At 40.9% G+C, this 14,878-nt stretch overlaps 1 protein-coding gene across 7 annotated transcripts in view; it reads right to left on the bottom strand.

Annotated features, from left to right (window-relative positions):
* The window catches only part of C2cd5 (C2 calcium dependent domain containing 5), an 85,161-nt gene that overhangs the window by 55,140 nt on the left and 15,143 nt on the right, over positions 1-14,878 (bottom strand). For 4 of the 7 annotated variants that reach the window (XM_052175232.1, XM_052175231.1, XM_052175230.1 and 1 more), the window contains exons 3-7: positions 12,230-12,401; positions 10,246-10,341; positions 8,873-9,028; positions 7,234-7,432; positions 1,550-1,701 (exon numbers count right to left, since the gene is read on the bottom strand). In XM_052175232.1, the coding sequence (XP_052031192.1) occupies positions 1,550-1,701; positions 7,234-7,432; positions 8,873-9,028; positions 10,246-10,341; positions 12,230-12,401 (775 nt within the window). Of the gene's footprint in view, positions 1-1,549; positions 1,702-2,675; positions 2,836-7,233; positions 7,433-8,872; positions 9,029-10,245; positions 10,342-12,229; positions 12,402-14,878 lie in introns of those variants that run through there. The other 3 variants (XM_052175233.1, XM_052175234.1, XM_052175235.1) reach the window with 2 other exon arrangements.

Here is a 14,878-nt window from a genome sequence, read left to right on the forward strand (position 1 = left end):
CCTGTAGGGAGTGGTGCTGAGGCCATAAACACCACCCCAGGAACAAAATTCATAAATACTAATTTCTTATACAAAATGGAGTGTTCTCTGCAAATAACCTTTGCATATCCTTCTGCCTATTTCAATTCATCTTTGTATTACTTATAATATATGCTAACCCCAGAGCAGTTCTAATGCGTTATCATCTAGGCAAAAAGGAAACAGGAAAGGCTGCCTGTACTGGGGACAGATACAGTGGTTTCTCAAGGATTTCTGATCTGTAGTTGGCTTAATAGGTTAAGACTGCATATACTTAAAAATAAAGTAGCTGACAAAATAAATTGTATTAGAGAGGTGTGACAGGGATGGTAATAAAAAACACAGAAATGGGTGTTTATAGTGTTTATATTCTGTGATCAAATTTTAAAACTAAGAAAGAAATTAAGTCTATAATAAATAAGTAATATTTTTGATTGATTTCAAAAATCTGGATCCATTTTAGAAATTCTTCTAACACTAAAACATTACAGGTTATTAAAGATGATAAATTCAAAATAATACAAATAAAAACAGTTTTAGCCAATCTGATAGGAAAACTATTTCTAGTACTTAAAATACTAGAAATAGAAAATCTTTAAGTTTTCGATCTTTCTTTAAAATTTTATTTAAATAAATTGAATTCTCTCGTAGAAGCCAATTTAATATTTATCAACTTTTTAATCAAAAAACATTAACAAAACCATTCACAATACATAGAGATGGATAATTATTAATTTAAAAAATTGAAAGCATTTCAAGGATGAGGAACCTGAAGCTGCAGTCTCAGCCTAGAGAGCAAGAGTAAGTCGCAAAGCCAAGCACCTGGCCCCGCAAGCTTGTACCAAGAATGACTAAGACAGTTGAAATGTCACTCTCCAAATAAAATAACTTCTCTTTAAAAATCATTTTAATAACTGAAATGATCGGTATTTATATTACCTTTTAAGTTAGCATATAAACAAATTAATAAATAGGTGTGACCAATATCAGTTCCTCTTTAATTTTTTTTTTCTGTTTTCTGTTTTCTAGTTAAACTCAAGGTAATACTCTACACTGAGCAAACCTTAAGCGAAAAAGCAGATGAACAGATAGATGCCTGTACTACTATACAACCATTCTAGTTCTGAACTAGTCCCATAATAAAAACAGAACTAAATTCTGAGACAGAAATGAATAAGAAATAAGTTAATCATATGCTTAAGAGGAGTTATGGTTCAAAACTACAATTTGATAGCAGACCTCTAGGGTTACTAAGCAAATGCTTTATTCTAAAATGGCATTCCTCTTGACTTCAACATGATATGAAGAATGCCAACACCCAAACTAAACTCTGCACTTAATATCAACAATAATTAAATTGATTAAAATGTCATTCTCCAAACAAAAAATTAACTTTAATAACTGAAATGATCAGCATTCACATTAGCGTTAACTTAAATGCAGAAACAGGAGGAAAGGTTTGGATGGGCGGGCAGCTCACAAGAACAGACACAAGTTCTTACGAGGACACACGTGGGAGGAAGCGCCTTACCAGTCTTGGGTGTCAAACTCAAATCTGTGTCAGAAGAGGAGGACTGCCGACTGTAGGACTTGGAAGGTGAAAAGGAATAGGTTTGGTTTTTCAGAGGGGTGGAGGGTCCTGATGAGTGAGGATTGGGATTGGGGTCCTCATTGAAGGGCATCCTGCCAGAAGAAGGTGGAGACATATTAAGCAATCATGTGCCAAAGGGCTTGACAATTGGCAGCATGATCCAAACATCAGGAAAGAACTGGGGTGGGGCCGGCAGTCATTTCTTAAGTGTGGAGCTGGGAATGAGGCCAAAGACAAAGAACTGCTGTTTAACCATTCGTCATTCTCCAGATAAATATTATCTGCATTGAAACAGTTAATAAGCCAAGTGGAAAAGCAAAGAAGCATGAAATGGTAGACTAATGGGGATTAAAATATATATATATATTAAAAAGAGAAACAAAAAGAATAAACAAATGACAAAATAGTTCAAATAAATGTTTTAGTAAATTACAAACGAAAATGATGACCACAAATGGTGTGTGGAAATATCTGTAACTATCTCCATATTTACACACACATAAGTATCTCTGAAAGAAAAACTGTTTCCTTATCCTATAGCATCAGAGTGCTACAGCTAAAAACACAGCGAAGAGGACAATAAGTAGGGCTTTGAAAACACTGCATTTGATGCAAACAGTTGCTTACCTGTTTCCCCAAATAGCCCTCTTCCACAGAATCAAACAGACCCTATCATCACAAAACTCTGCAGACTTTGTACATAAAGAAAATAAGCAAATCAAAGTGATTCTGTCTATTTCACTTTGAAGTATATTAATTTTATTCTAAACAACACAAAAACGTCCATATGAATACAATTGGAGGGCTCTTAGAATACAATACACAAAATCATAGGGCTCTGAGAGGATCTGTGGAAGAGACTCTGGAAGCTGAAAAAACACCTTCACTTCAATAGTCAGAGTCTTTGTGTCAGCTAAACAGAAGTCCTTCATTGATGCTGGATTAGAAGAAGAAAGGGAAGAAGCAAAGACTAAGGTACCTGCCTAACTACCTGCCTGCCTGCCTCTGCAGCCACTGTGCCCGTGGTCTGCCTCTCCCCAGCTCTGGCGTCTGAGCAGTCTCGTACCAGTATAGATGAGAGTGGGAACAGACACAGAGAAGTTCTGAGTGAGTCGTGAGCCAGTAGCAGTGTGAATTGGGCTGTTGTGAGTCGAGCGGCATCCATGGCTTGGAGGATGAACCAGCGGAGACCTGAAGGAATTTGTGGTCAAGGTGGAAGAAAAGAAAACAATACATACAACAGATTGCAAAAAGCTATGTTAAAATTATTTCAAAGGAGTTTTTGTTAAAGGAGAAAACTTATTTTTTAATCCCTAACATGCAAAAAGTTGAAATTAATAATTAATGTGTTAGGATATATAATTTTAAAGAATCATCAGATTAGTAAATCAAGAACTGTCAATAAGAAAAACAGCAAACATAATTGTCAATGGAACTAAGAAAGACGACTACGACTTGAATTTTAAGATTTTTTTTTTAAACATACTTGCTTTCGTTTTCATCAAACAGGACTTCCTATTATACTTACGGAGGACCACCCATAAAAGGGAAAGGTCAAATACAGAGTTGTCATGTTCTTTGAAACTAAGATAGAAATTGCTGACACCATTACTTATTCTTTCTAAGAAGAAAGTTTAGAAGTTACTTAGGTTTTTAAAGCCAGAATTTCCAGAGCAAGGTACTTAAGAACATGAGAACGGGCAGCAGGAAGAGAGAACGGGGGCTGCTGAGGGCGTAGGACCTAACAGACTAGACGGCAGAGACTAATGCAGCCCCAGACTGCAAGAGAACCCAGCTTCAGACTCACACAGGACAGATGCTCTGCTGCTGTGGGCAACAGAATGAGTAACACATTAAAGCTCTTTGAGGTGCTCTGCCTTTATACAGACAACTGACTGAATGGGGTTCTTCTCTCTGCTAAAGTGAGGAAGGGTCTTCTAATTCCTCAACTTGGTTGTTCTGTGCACACAAGAGCTCACACTTAAGTCCTTTAGAAAGCACCTTGTGTGCAGAGCAGGGATAAATCACATGCAATACAACTTCACCATGAGTGTTTGGGAAGAAAATCAAAGGGATTTGTTTTGCTACACAACAGCTAAGAGCAAGAGAAGAAACGTACAGAGAGCATACATGTCCTTAATGCAGGTAAAATCAAAGTTCAAACATACTGGAGCACTACCATGATGTATTCTGAGTTCAACCAGTCTCCTTGGATGAAAGTTTGTCTCAAAATAACACATTTCTAGTGTTTAATCCATCCTAATCATTTATTCACTGAGATAACCTATTAAATCCAAGCCGTTTCATTTACCAAATTCCAACCTAGAACCAGCAATGTTATGCAATAACCAAAGATGAGATCAGTTAGAAGATAAATCATAATTAATGTTAAAATATCACATAAACTGATTCCTTGTAACAAATACAGGACAGCCAGTTGAAACAGAGCAACCTACATCCTAACGGTTTTCTAAACATGGCCTCCGTTGTAAGATGCCCTCCCAATATCCTAATAATGCAGAGTAGACAGTTCGCTCCTTGACTCACATTTAAAGTAAACGGCCGTGATGGAAAAGGAGAGACACACGCACCAGGGCTTACAGAAGCTTCCTTAGGAATGTACATTAAACATAACTCTCTTGTTTCTATCTTACTAACGTCTGTGAAGTAAAACACTTTCTTTTCACTCAAACCTCAGTGTATAGATTACATCAGACATGAGCCTGCAGAAGCCCAGATGATTGACATATAGGTAAAACAAGATAGTGGCAAGCAATAGACTCAGGTCTGTGTGTGTGTGTGTGTGTGTGTATGTATGTGTTTAGAGGCAGAATCTTACCAAGTAGCCCAGGCAATAGACTCAGGTCTGTGTGTGTGTGTGTGTGTGTGTGTGTGTGTGTGTGTGTGTGTGTGTGTGTGTGTGTTTAGAGGCAGAATCTTACCAAGTAGCCCAGGCTGGCCTCCAACTTGAAAGCATCCTGCCTCTCAGCCTCCCAAATATTGAGACTATAGGCATGTATTGTGGTAATTGGCTTCATGAAATAAGTCTTTAATGAAATTTGCTATAGAAAAGGAGGTAGTATCTGAATCTATATGCAATCTAATTCTACAAGTATGAGCTAAAAGTTTATGTTTTTAGAATGAATTTTACATTTATGCATTTTATTACAGGATTGTGATGTTTTATTACAGGATTGTGATACACATCTAGACCTCATGTATGTTAGGCAAACATTTAACATATCCCCAGCCTTACGACATGTGTTTAATGGAACATAAAGCAAACAGAGGTTACCACTTTTTAATTAATTTCATTTGTAAGTACATTTCCCAATAAAACTTGCTACTACTGTGCTAAAGTTTGTGAGCAGAATTTGATCCAAATAACTAAAGACCACCAAAGGAGGAGGTTAAACAAATATGTGCTCAAGATGAAGAAAATTTCCTTTTTCAATAAGATACTAGAGAAAAACCTTTCTTGAGATTTGCAATTGTTTCCATTTCCTTTACGCTGACTACTGCTGATCTAGGAAATGAGTTAGACTGTCCAGGTACAAAATCTGATCCCTGATAATATAAACTAGGAAAAAGCCGACAGATGGCGGGCTGAGGCTGAGCCCCTCCCTAGTTGTGTCCTGTAGATGCTATGACGATAGAGCTACAGGGCAGCAGCAGCAGAGGTTACAGGTCTGTCTGGCCTACCTGACTGAGCACATAATTTCCCAAGTCTCAACCTAGAACTAATTCCAGATCACTGGTCCTTACAGAAGAACTAACAGCATCTAGCCCGGAATCTCACTTGCACAGAGTCCTGCCAATTAACATAGACCAGTCAGCATCTCTGGTCCCTGATGAGACTTTCAACATAATTATTACAACAGAAAAAAATCATCATTCAAACATCCTCCACTGACAGTTCAGAAGAGAACTTAGCTGAAATACTTGAGAACAAGAGCATCGAGTATCTCAGATTTTAGAATATTTGAGTAGACTTCACTAGCTAACCTAAAAACCCCAAAATCTAAGCTCTGAAACCCAAGGCTCTTGGGGACTGGTACTGTTTTTCCAGTTTTAGAGTATTCCAGATTTAGAATTTTCTGATTAGGTATGGAAAACTAACCAAACTCTGAATCTACCTTTGAAACAAGTGAAAACCACAGGCCAAGTCAATCACAGGACACTTTATTAATTACTGAGGAGGGAAAAGCCCATTGTGGGTGGTGCCATCCCTTGGCTGTAGGCCTAGATGCTATAAGAAAGCACAATGAGCAAGCCATGAGGAGCAAGCCAGTAAGCAGCACACCTCTATGGCCTCTGCATCAGCTCCTCTCCCAAGATTTCTACTCTGTTAGAGTTCTTGTTCCAACTCCTTCAATGATGAACGGTGATGTAGAAGTATAAGTCAAATTGCCCTTTCTGCCCCACGTTCCTTTGCTCATGGTATCTCATAGCCATAGGAACACTGACTAGGTGTACTGAGCACACAGCCTTCAAGCAGTCTGTAGGTCTAGACGTCCTTACATCATGGACTGGGAATTCTTTTGAAGGGAATAACTTGTTGTTATTGTTGTTGTTTTGGGGGTTTGGGGGGGGGGTCTGGTACTAGGTGGGAGGGTGCTTTCTGGGTTTAGTTTTGGTTTTTTTTTTTTTTGGTGTCCGTATGTGTGTGTGTGTGTGTGTGTGTGTGTGTGTGTCTGAGAGAGAGAGAGAGAGAGAGAGAGAGAGAGAGAGAGAGAGGGAGAGAGAGAATAAAGACAGTCTAAACTGCTAGTATCTAAAATTTACTACCTGGTCTTTCAAAGAAAAAGTTTGCTTAAGTATGCACAGTGCTAAGCACCTCCATCCCAGCTCTTGAAAAGCTAAAGATAGTTTAAAGCCAATAATTTTGGGTCAGCTTGGGCAACAAAGTAAGAACCGATCTCTAAACAGGGAAAGAAAAGATAGAAGGAAGGAAGGAAGGAAGGAAGGAAGGAAGGAAGGAAGGAAGGAAGGAAGGAAGGAAGGAAGGGAGGGAGAGAGGGAGGGAGGGAGGGAGGGAGGGAGGGAGGGAGGGAGAGAAAGAGGGAGGGAGGGAGGGAGGGAGGGAGGGAAGAAGGAAGGAAGAAAGAAAAGAAGGAAGGAAGGGAGAAAAGAAGGAAGAAAAAAGGAAGGAAGGAAGGAAGGAAGGAAGGAAGGAAGGAAGGAAGGAAGGAAGGAAGGAAGGAAGGAAGGAAGAAGGGCAGAGGGGAGGGGAGGAGTGGGAAGAGGTTTGCCCACCCTGCCTTACACAGACCCAGTATGACTACTTAATGAGGCCAATGCTTTATTTTTATGAACTGCCTGCACATGGTGGACACTGGAGCCTGAGAATCCCACACAGGACAGCCTGCAGTCTTCTTTACACATTGCTAACAGTAAATATAGTTACAGTTAAGCATCTCCTAGAGAGGAAGGCAAATTCCACACAGGACATAAATACTCATTTTATGCTTTAGATAGATGATGTCTAAAGATCTGGAATATTTAAGAAAAATCACACACGTGCAAACTGTATGTTGAACACTGCTGCTGAAGTGTGAGAAGAAGTGGGACGTGCGGTGAGAGATGGAAGCCTCCTTGGGAAGCCTGCACTGACTCGTACTTACTCCGTCATGTCCTTGGAGGGGGAAGTGCATGCAGGAAGAAGTGCTGCCGGGCCACTTAGTTTATCCAGAGTACATGCTGTTCCGATGGCTCGCACCACCAACCCAGACTCGCCTTCCAGATCAAAGCACTGCAAGTACCCAACAACTGCATTTCCTCTCATCTCAAGGACTTTCAAGCCAATCTTTCTCTGTAATTCACCTACAGAAAGAAAGAAACTCAGTTGTAACTTCATAACAGGTTATCTGGCCCGGGCTCCACCCCAGGGAGGTAAGATGCTACTGGCTATAAGTCGAAGCACGGTGAGTAAATGCTCACTCGCTCATCCGTGTGCCTTACTCAGTGAAGAAGTGTGTTAAGCTCTGCACTGCATACCTGCATTCTCTCATGTCAAGGTGTTGGACAGTTGGATGAACAAGAAAGGCGTGCTCCAAATCCAGGGAAGGGAGACACCATGCAATGACTCTGGCTCTGCTGTGCAAGCATGAGAACCTGATTTCAGTGTGTGTGTGTGTGTGTGTGTGTGTGTGTGTGTGTGAGAGAGAGAGAGAGAGAGAGAGAGAGAGAGAGAGAGAGAGAGAGATGTATATATATAAACAAACCTGAACTCTGACAATACAGTCCTACACTCCCAGCAGTAGAGCCCTGGGCCCTGCTGGCCAGCTACTCTGGCCAATTGATGAGCTCCAGGTTCAGTGAGAAACTCTGCCTCTAAAGCATAAGGTGGAAGGGGATCAAGAAAACAGAAGAACTGATGTTAACCTCTGGCCCACACATATATATGCAGCAACACACACATGTACAGATACACTCACACAAACAGAAACAAATTCCACATCTACTGGCATGTATCTACTGGTAGTCAGGCAAGTGTAGAGAAGTCAGAAGGCTATGTAGTCAGTTCTCAAGGAAGGACTGTGCACAGGTAACACGTGAGCAAGAAACATGGCTTGCCTAAGCTGTGACTGCAAATGACGCCAAGGAGAAAACAACTGCTCCCTGCTCAGAGTTCCTTCTGGAATCTACACAATTCTTCCCTTACATTATATCACGTGTAACACAATGTCCTTACATTACCCAGTTAAGAGAAATTTTAAGGGGCCAGGTGAACAGCTCAGTCAGAAAAGTGTTTATACTGCAATAAAGACCTGAGCTCAATTCCCAGAAACCACGTTTTTGTTTTGTTTTGTTTTGTTTTGAAAAAGTGGCTCACATTTATAATCAGAACACTGAGGAAATGGATTCCTGGAGATCAACTAGCCAGTCAAACTAGTCTGGTGAGTTCCAGACCAGAGCAAAACCGTGTCTTATAAAGAAAAAAGAAAGTTTTTTTTAACAGCCAGTGGTTGAGGAATACTTAATTCTCCACAACGACACACATACCTATGTGTCTGCATGTTCACACACACACACACACACACACACACACACACACACAACCTGATTTAGATCTCTACTTGCTAAAGTGTTCAGTGGTTCCATGGGATGGTACCTGGGGAAAGGAATCAACACTTAAAATTCACAACCTATGTTGTAAAATTTCAAGAACCATGTGAAAGGAAAGTGAAGATTTTAAGACTAAGTCAATCAAGTAAGTCAAGTAAGTGCTTTACTAATCAAGTAAGAGCTTTACTAGAATACCTGACATTAGGGAAATGAGTCTCTGCCTAGCTTCATTCGATGCCCTTGGGGTACGGATTCGATCAATCCATTGATACTCGGGGTCCTCATTAACCACAAGTTCTTCTACAAATCCATGGATTACCACAGCTCTGTAGCACTTTGGAATAGATGTTGCTGTTAAAATAAATTAGTTATTATCCTTTAATAAATCATAAAGCCAAACTTAAATCTTTAAAACATATGCATATAAACAAAAGAAAAAGTATCCATCCAGTTTTCATGTTTTAGATCTAATGCAAGAGTATCTATGACAAACCTCAATGCAATTATGAGTCCTCAGAGAACCTGTTAGATCTGTTTTATCCTAAAAATAATTTCCTGTTGTCAAACCTCTCACTTCTCTCACATAAGAGTAACAAATGTAAGCCGGGCAGTGGTGGCGCACTCCTGTAATCCTAGCACTCTTGGAGGCAGAGGCAGGCGGATTTCTGAGTTCGAGGCCAGCCTGGTCTACCAAGTGAGTTCCAGGACAGCCAGGGCTATACAGAGAAACCCTGTCTCGAAAAAAAACAAATCCAAAAAAAAAAAAAAAAAAAAAAAGAGTAACAAATGTAAACTGTACTTTCATGATTCAGAGAATAGCTAGACATTAAATAGAAAATCAAAATATCACAGTATCACATGAATCTATACAAGTTAAAAATAAATTTAAGTCTATGAAAACAAGATGAGCGTTGTGAGTTTTTCCATCTCACACTTTAGAGCCCCGCAGACCTACTGTCCCTAGCAGCATCCACAGCCATATAACCTACGGGTACAGTAGTCACAATACCCGGTCCAGGGTACACAGTAAACAGATGTATTTGACACTCAGTGAAATAAATGTATGGTCAGATCTAGTCAGATTCAGAAGGGGGACACCCATACCAGTATCTCAAGAAACATTCACATGCTGATGATGGCTACTTGGGGGGCTCCACCCAATAACAGAGGCTGGTGTTGAGCAGCCAGAGCAGACCCGCACACATCACTGTCCTGGGGTATCATGGGTACAGGCTTTGTATGACACTACACATCACTGTCCCGGGTGTCACGTGTCCAGGCTGCACTGGTCCTCAGTGCTGTTCACAGTTCTGTTTCTTACCCAGCATTTTATACTGCAGCAAAATGCCTCAGGGTTTTTCTAACAAAAATTTCTAAGAACTTGTAAAAATTAGACATCATTTTCTCTAAAACAAGATTAAACAGTCACAGCTACAGCAATTACTTCTAGAAACTTACCATTTTCCCTCTTACATCAAAACTACACAGTTTCTCAACTAATTCTTCTGAGTATTAGTTTTCCATATTTAAAAATTACTAATGTTAAACAAGACAATGTATTTACTTACTGCAGAAGAATTTAACTCCACACGAAGACTGTCTAAACCTGTTTAAATCATTGAAGAGGTCTACTTTGACAATGACATTGATTTCTCCGCGGATACCTTCAGATTTAAAAAAGAAAATCAAGTTTCTAAGTTGAGAAAATATACAATGAAATCATGCCACAAACATACGCAATCACTGCCTGTCAGGCCATGTCCAGCCTCTGTGCACAGCCGCTGTGCTCCTAGGAGCCTTGCTCCCGGCAGGCCCCTCAGTGCGCTGACGGTGAGCAGGAGACAGGCTGAGAAAGGCACTGTATCCATTCCCTACCAGCTCAGCCATGTGAGCCAAGATGACTGAGGCCCGAGTCCCAGCTCTGATAGTGGGCGCTGGCAGTGATGGAGGACGTGTGCCATGACATGACCCGCTCAGAGCACCGACCCAGGGAGCTCATTCCTACAGTAGCACGTCCTCATTTTAACGAGGAAAGCAGTATGTAAGTAAGGTTTACTAACTTACACAGTGCTAGTAACTAACAAAGGGAAGGTCAAGAACAAAGGCCAGCTCGCAGGGAACAAGGACACACTCCTGTGCCACGCAGACGCTGACTGAGCAGGAGACGTTCATCCGTGGGCTTTCGGAACATGCTGCAATGAAAAGAAATGACCCCGCCCTGCTGCTAAACACTGACTGACTACCTTTTCATGACTGTCTTCATCTACTAACAACTTCTAAGAAAAGCCTTTAGGATTTACTAAAACAAGAAGAGATAGTTCAAATACAGAGCCCATATTAAGCCAATTAACTATGCTCAACCTTTAACTAACCAACCTTAAATGTTGGTTAAACGTTGGGAAATTAAGCCATGTGGTGGTGGTGGTGAGAAGCAGAGGCAGGTGGATCTCTGAGTTCAAAGCCAGCAGAACAAGCTCCAGGACAGCCAGGGCTACCCAGAGAAACCCTGTTTTGAAAGAACAAGAGAAAAAAAGAATGTTGGGAAACTATTTCATGCACATAGCAGTTTATTGCTTTCATCTGGGTCTATGAGTTCTTTGGAATCACTGACAGAATAATAAATTCCAGGGGTTTCCCGCTGGTATTACAGAAGGTGCCGTGTTCACGCACTGGTGCTGGGGATCTGAGCTCATGCTCTTTTCCAGTTAGATTAGCAAGGATCGGAGTTTGCTGGTCACAACTACTTTACAGTCTAAAAACTATTGACAATTTCAAGGAATTTTCATATAAATTTTTATAAATTTTACTAAAATGTATCATAATAAAATTAATGTTGCCAATTTTTAAAAATTTAATCATTGCTTTCTTTACTCATAAAAAATGAACTTGAACACTTTATAAAAATAAAACAATTTTTGCAAATCTCTGTCTCACTTCTGCTCCACATGTCACAACTCCTCAGAAACACACGGGAAACTGACTAAAACCATGACTGACGTGACCACTGTGAAGAAAATAGCTCTCAACTCACAAAACCCACAACTGTAGTGTGGGCCTTGACATTCCCAGACCACGTGCTAGCCTCCACCCAGTCTTTCCCCTTAGCCTCAGATAGTGGAATTGAAAGCACGTACTACCATCTCTGGAGAAGGAGCTAGCTTTAAGTAACAACATTAATCAGTTAGAAAACATATCTTAAAGTATAGACTATCAATACATCATTATTCTGTATTTTACTTTTTCCTTTCTTTCTTTTGTTAGTGCTAGAAACCATCCCACAGTATAATGCTGGCTAGGAAATGCTCTAGCAGACCCACCCTACCCCTTGGACAACTTTTAAATGACACATTTCCTTTGTCTGTCACATGGAGTCAGCAGGCATTTTAACTGCTCAGAGAAATGGTGACTCTCTCTGCAACTTTTGGATACTTGGCTATTTTCTAAGATGTCTTTTAGAAATATGATGTTAAAAAGAACAGCATAGTACAAATGTCCTTCAGGCACACAGAGAAGACACGCTGCACCTCCTTTCCTCCCAGCACTGCTCCTTACCATGTATGGTGTCGTAAATGGGGAACCATCCTGAGATGACTGTGGCAGCTTCACTGTACAGCAAGGGGTCGATGTCAATGTATACCTTGCCAATAGCATCGTTCGCACTGTAAGTATCGTGGTCAAGAACTGTGATCTGCAGAGGTTCATCTTGTAAATCTTCATCATCCACCTAAAAGCACACCCTGAAATTAAAGCTTAAACCTTTGAAACCTTAAGCATCACTAAGCTGTACACTGCTGAATCATAAAGGGATCTTGGGGATTATCGTCAAGGGCAGAGGGAGAGAGATTAGCAAACACAAGCATAGTGACTTGGGCCAAGCACTATAAACCAGTGGCAGAGCACCTGCAGCATACAGCACAAGGCCTTGGATGCAATTCCAGAATAGCGAGAAATAAAAACTTCCTCAGAAATGTGTGTGTGTGTGTGTGTGTGTGTGTGTGTGTGTGTGTGTGTGTATGTGTGTATGTGGTGTGGTGTGTGTGTGTGGTGTGTGTGTGTGTATGTGATGTGGTGTGTGTGTGTGTGTGTGTGTGTGTGTTTAGAGGCAGAATCTTACCAAGTAGCCCAGGCTGGCCTCCAACTTGAAAGCATCCTGCCTCTCAGCCTCCCAAATATTGAGACTATAGGCATACTATGGTAATTGGCTTCAAGAAATAAGTCTTTAATGAAATTTGCTATAGAAAAGGAGGTAGTATCTGAATCTATATGCAATCTAATTCTACAAGTATGAGCTAAAAGTTTATGTTTTTAGAATGAATTTTGCATTTATGCATTTTATTTCAGGACTGTGATGTTTAATTACAGCATTGTGATACACATCTAGACCTCATGTATGTTAGGTATGTGTGTGGTGTGTGGGTGTGGGTGTCTGCATGCCCCTCCCCCACAAGGTCTATGAAGCCCAGGCTGTCCTGGAACTCAATAGATAGACCAAGATGGGCTTTACCTCAGCTTCCCCAATGGTAGGATTAAAGACATGTGTCAACAAGCTTGGCTTCTCAGAAATATTTGAAATGTTTAGACATTATCAACTGCATAGCAATATGCCCCATTAAAAGACTACATTTCCCAGCCTCTCTTTCAAGTAGTAAATTACAAGTGCAACTAGTACCCAGAGCTTTGTAAAATGGGAAACCTCTTAAAAGGGATCCATCCCTTGGTAACCTTTGGAGAAAAGCTACTTCTAGGAAAAACAGTTTCTACATCTGAGTCCCTTTGTAGGGGACACAGCCAAGCTACTCAGACGTGGTTCTTTGGAGACACACAGGCACATCCCACAGGGAGATACTTAGGAATGGTAGCTACTGTCCACCATGCCCATATCACAAGTGAATCCATTACTGGCTGTGAGCTGAGGCACAAGTATAGCAGCAGCTTGTTTCATTTTATTTGAGATAGGGTTTCACTGTAGTTCTGGCTGTCCTGGAACTTGACTGTAGATCAGGCTGGCCTGGAACTCACAGAGATCCTCTTGCCTCTGCCTACCAAGCACTGGAATTAAAGGCATGTGCTACCACTGCTCAGCTGAGCAGGTTTTCAACTTGCAGTTTTGTTTCCTTAGTATATGTGGTGGTTTGAAAAGGATTGCCCCATATATTTGAATGTTTAGTCACCAGGGAGTGTCACTATTGAAAAAGATTAAGAGGTATGACCATTTTGGAGGAAGTATGAGTGTATCATAGGGAGGGGGTGAGCAGGAGGGGGTGCAGGGCTCTGAGATTTCAAAAGTCCATGCCAGGTGCAGTCTGGCAGTCTGTCTGTCTCTCTGTATGAGCACTCCCCCCACGTGTCTCTTGGTCTCTCTGTCAATGTCTCTGTCTCTCTCTCTGCCTGTGGATCTGAATGTGGCTCTCCACTACTTTTCCAGAACCATGTCTGCTCCCACTATGATAATAATGCAGTAAGGAGACTCTGAAACTGTAAGCAGGCTCCCAGTTAAATGCTTTCTTTTTTATGTTTTGCCTCGGTAATGGTGTCTCTTCACAGAAACAGAAAAGTGACTAAGACAGAAATTGGTACCAGGGAGAAGGGTATTGCTGTACCATGCCTGACCATGCTGCTTGTTGGCAGAACATAGACTTTTAAGCTTTAGATTAGGAAAGCAGCTGAACACTTTAAGTGTTGGCAGAAGAGATTTCAAGGCAGTCTAGTACTGACTCTGTCCTGAGGTTATCAGTGATCACTCTGATACACATCTAAATGAAAGGGAGCAAGCTAAACAAGGAAAAAGTGTCTGGCTTGAGGAGGAAGGAGCACCAGGAAGTGTAATGGAGCTAAATTCACTGCACAAAGATATAAAGTTTAAAGAAAGCCAGATAGTAGTAGTGCATGCCTTTAATCCCCACGCCTGGGAGGCAGAGGCAGGCAGATCTCTGTGAGTTCGAAGCTAGCCTAGTCTACAGAGTAAACCAGTACTGCCAAGACTACAAAGAGAAATCCTGTTAGGGGTTGAGAGGAGAGAAAGAATGACTGATACTAAATGGAATAAAGAGTGGTAACCTCAGTTCAGCTCCAACTTGTGAAAAGTAATTCAGAAAAACTCAAGGAGTGATGGAAATCATTGAAACAGAAAGCTGATGAAAATGTATTTGAATGAGGGAACCATGTTCCAGCCCTAACAGGTAGAACTTGGAAGTTTTGACC

Source organism: Apodemus sylvaticus, chromosome 2 (genome assembly GCF_947179515.1).
Source record: "Apodemus sylvaticus chromosome 2, mApoSyl1.1, whole genome shotgun sequence".
NCBI classification, from domain to species: Eukaryota; Metazoa; Chordata; class Mammalia; order Rodentia; family Muridae; genus Apodemus; species Apodemus sylvaticus.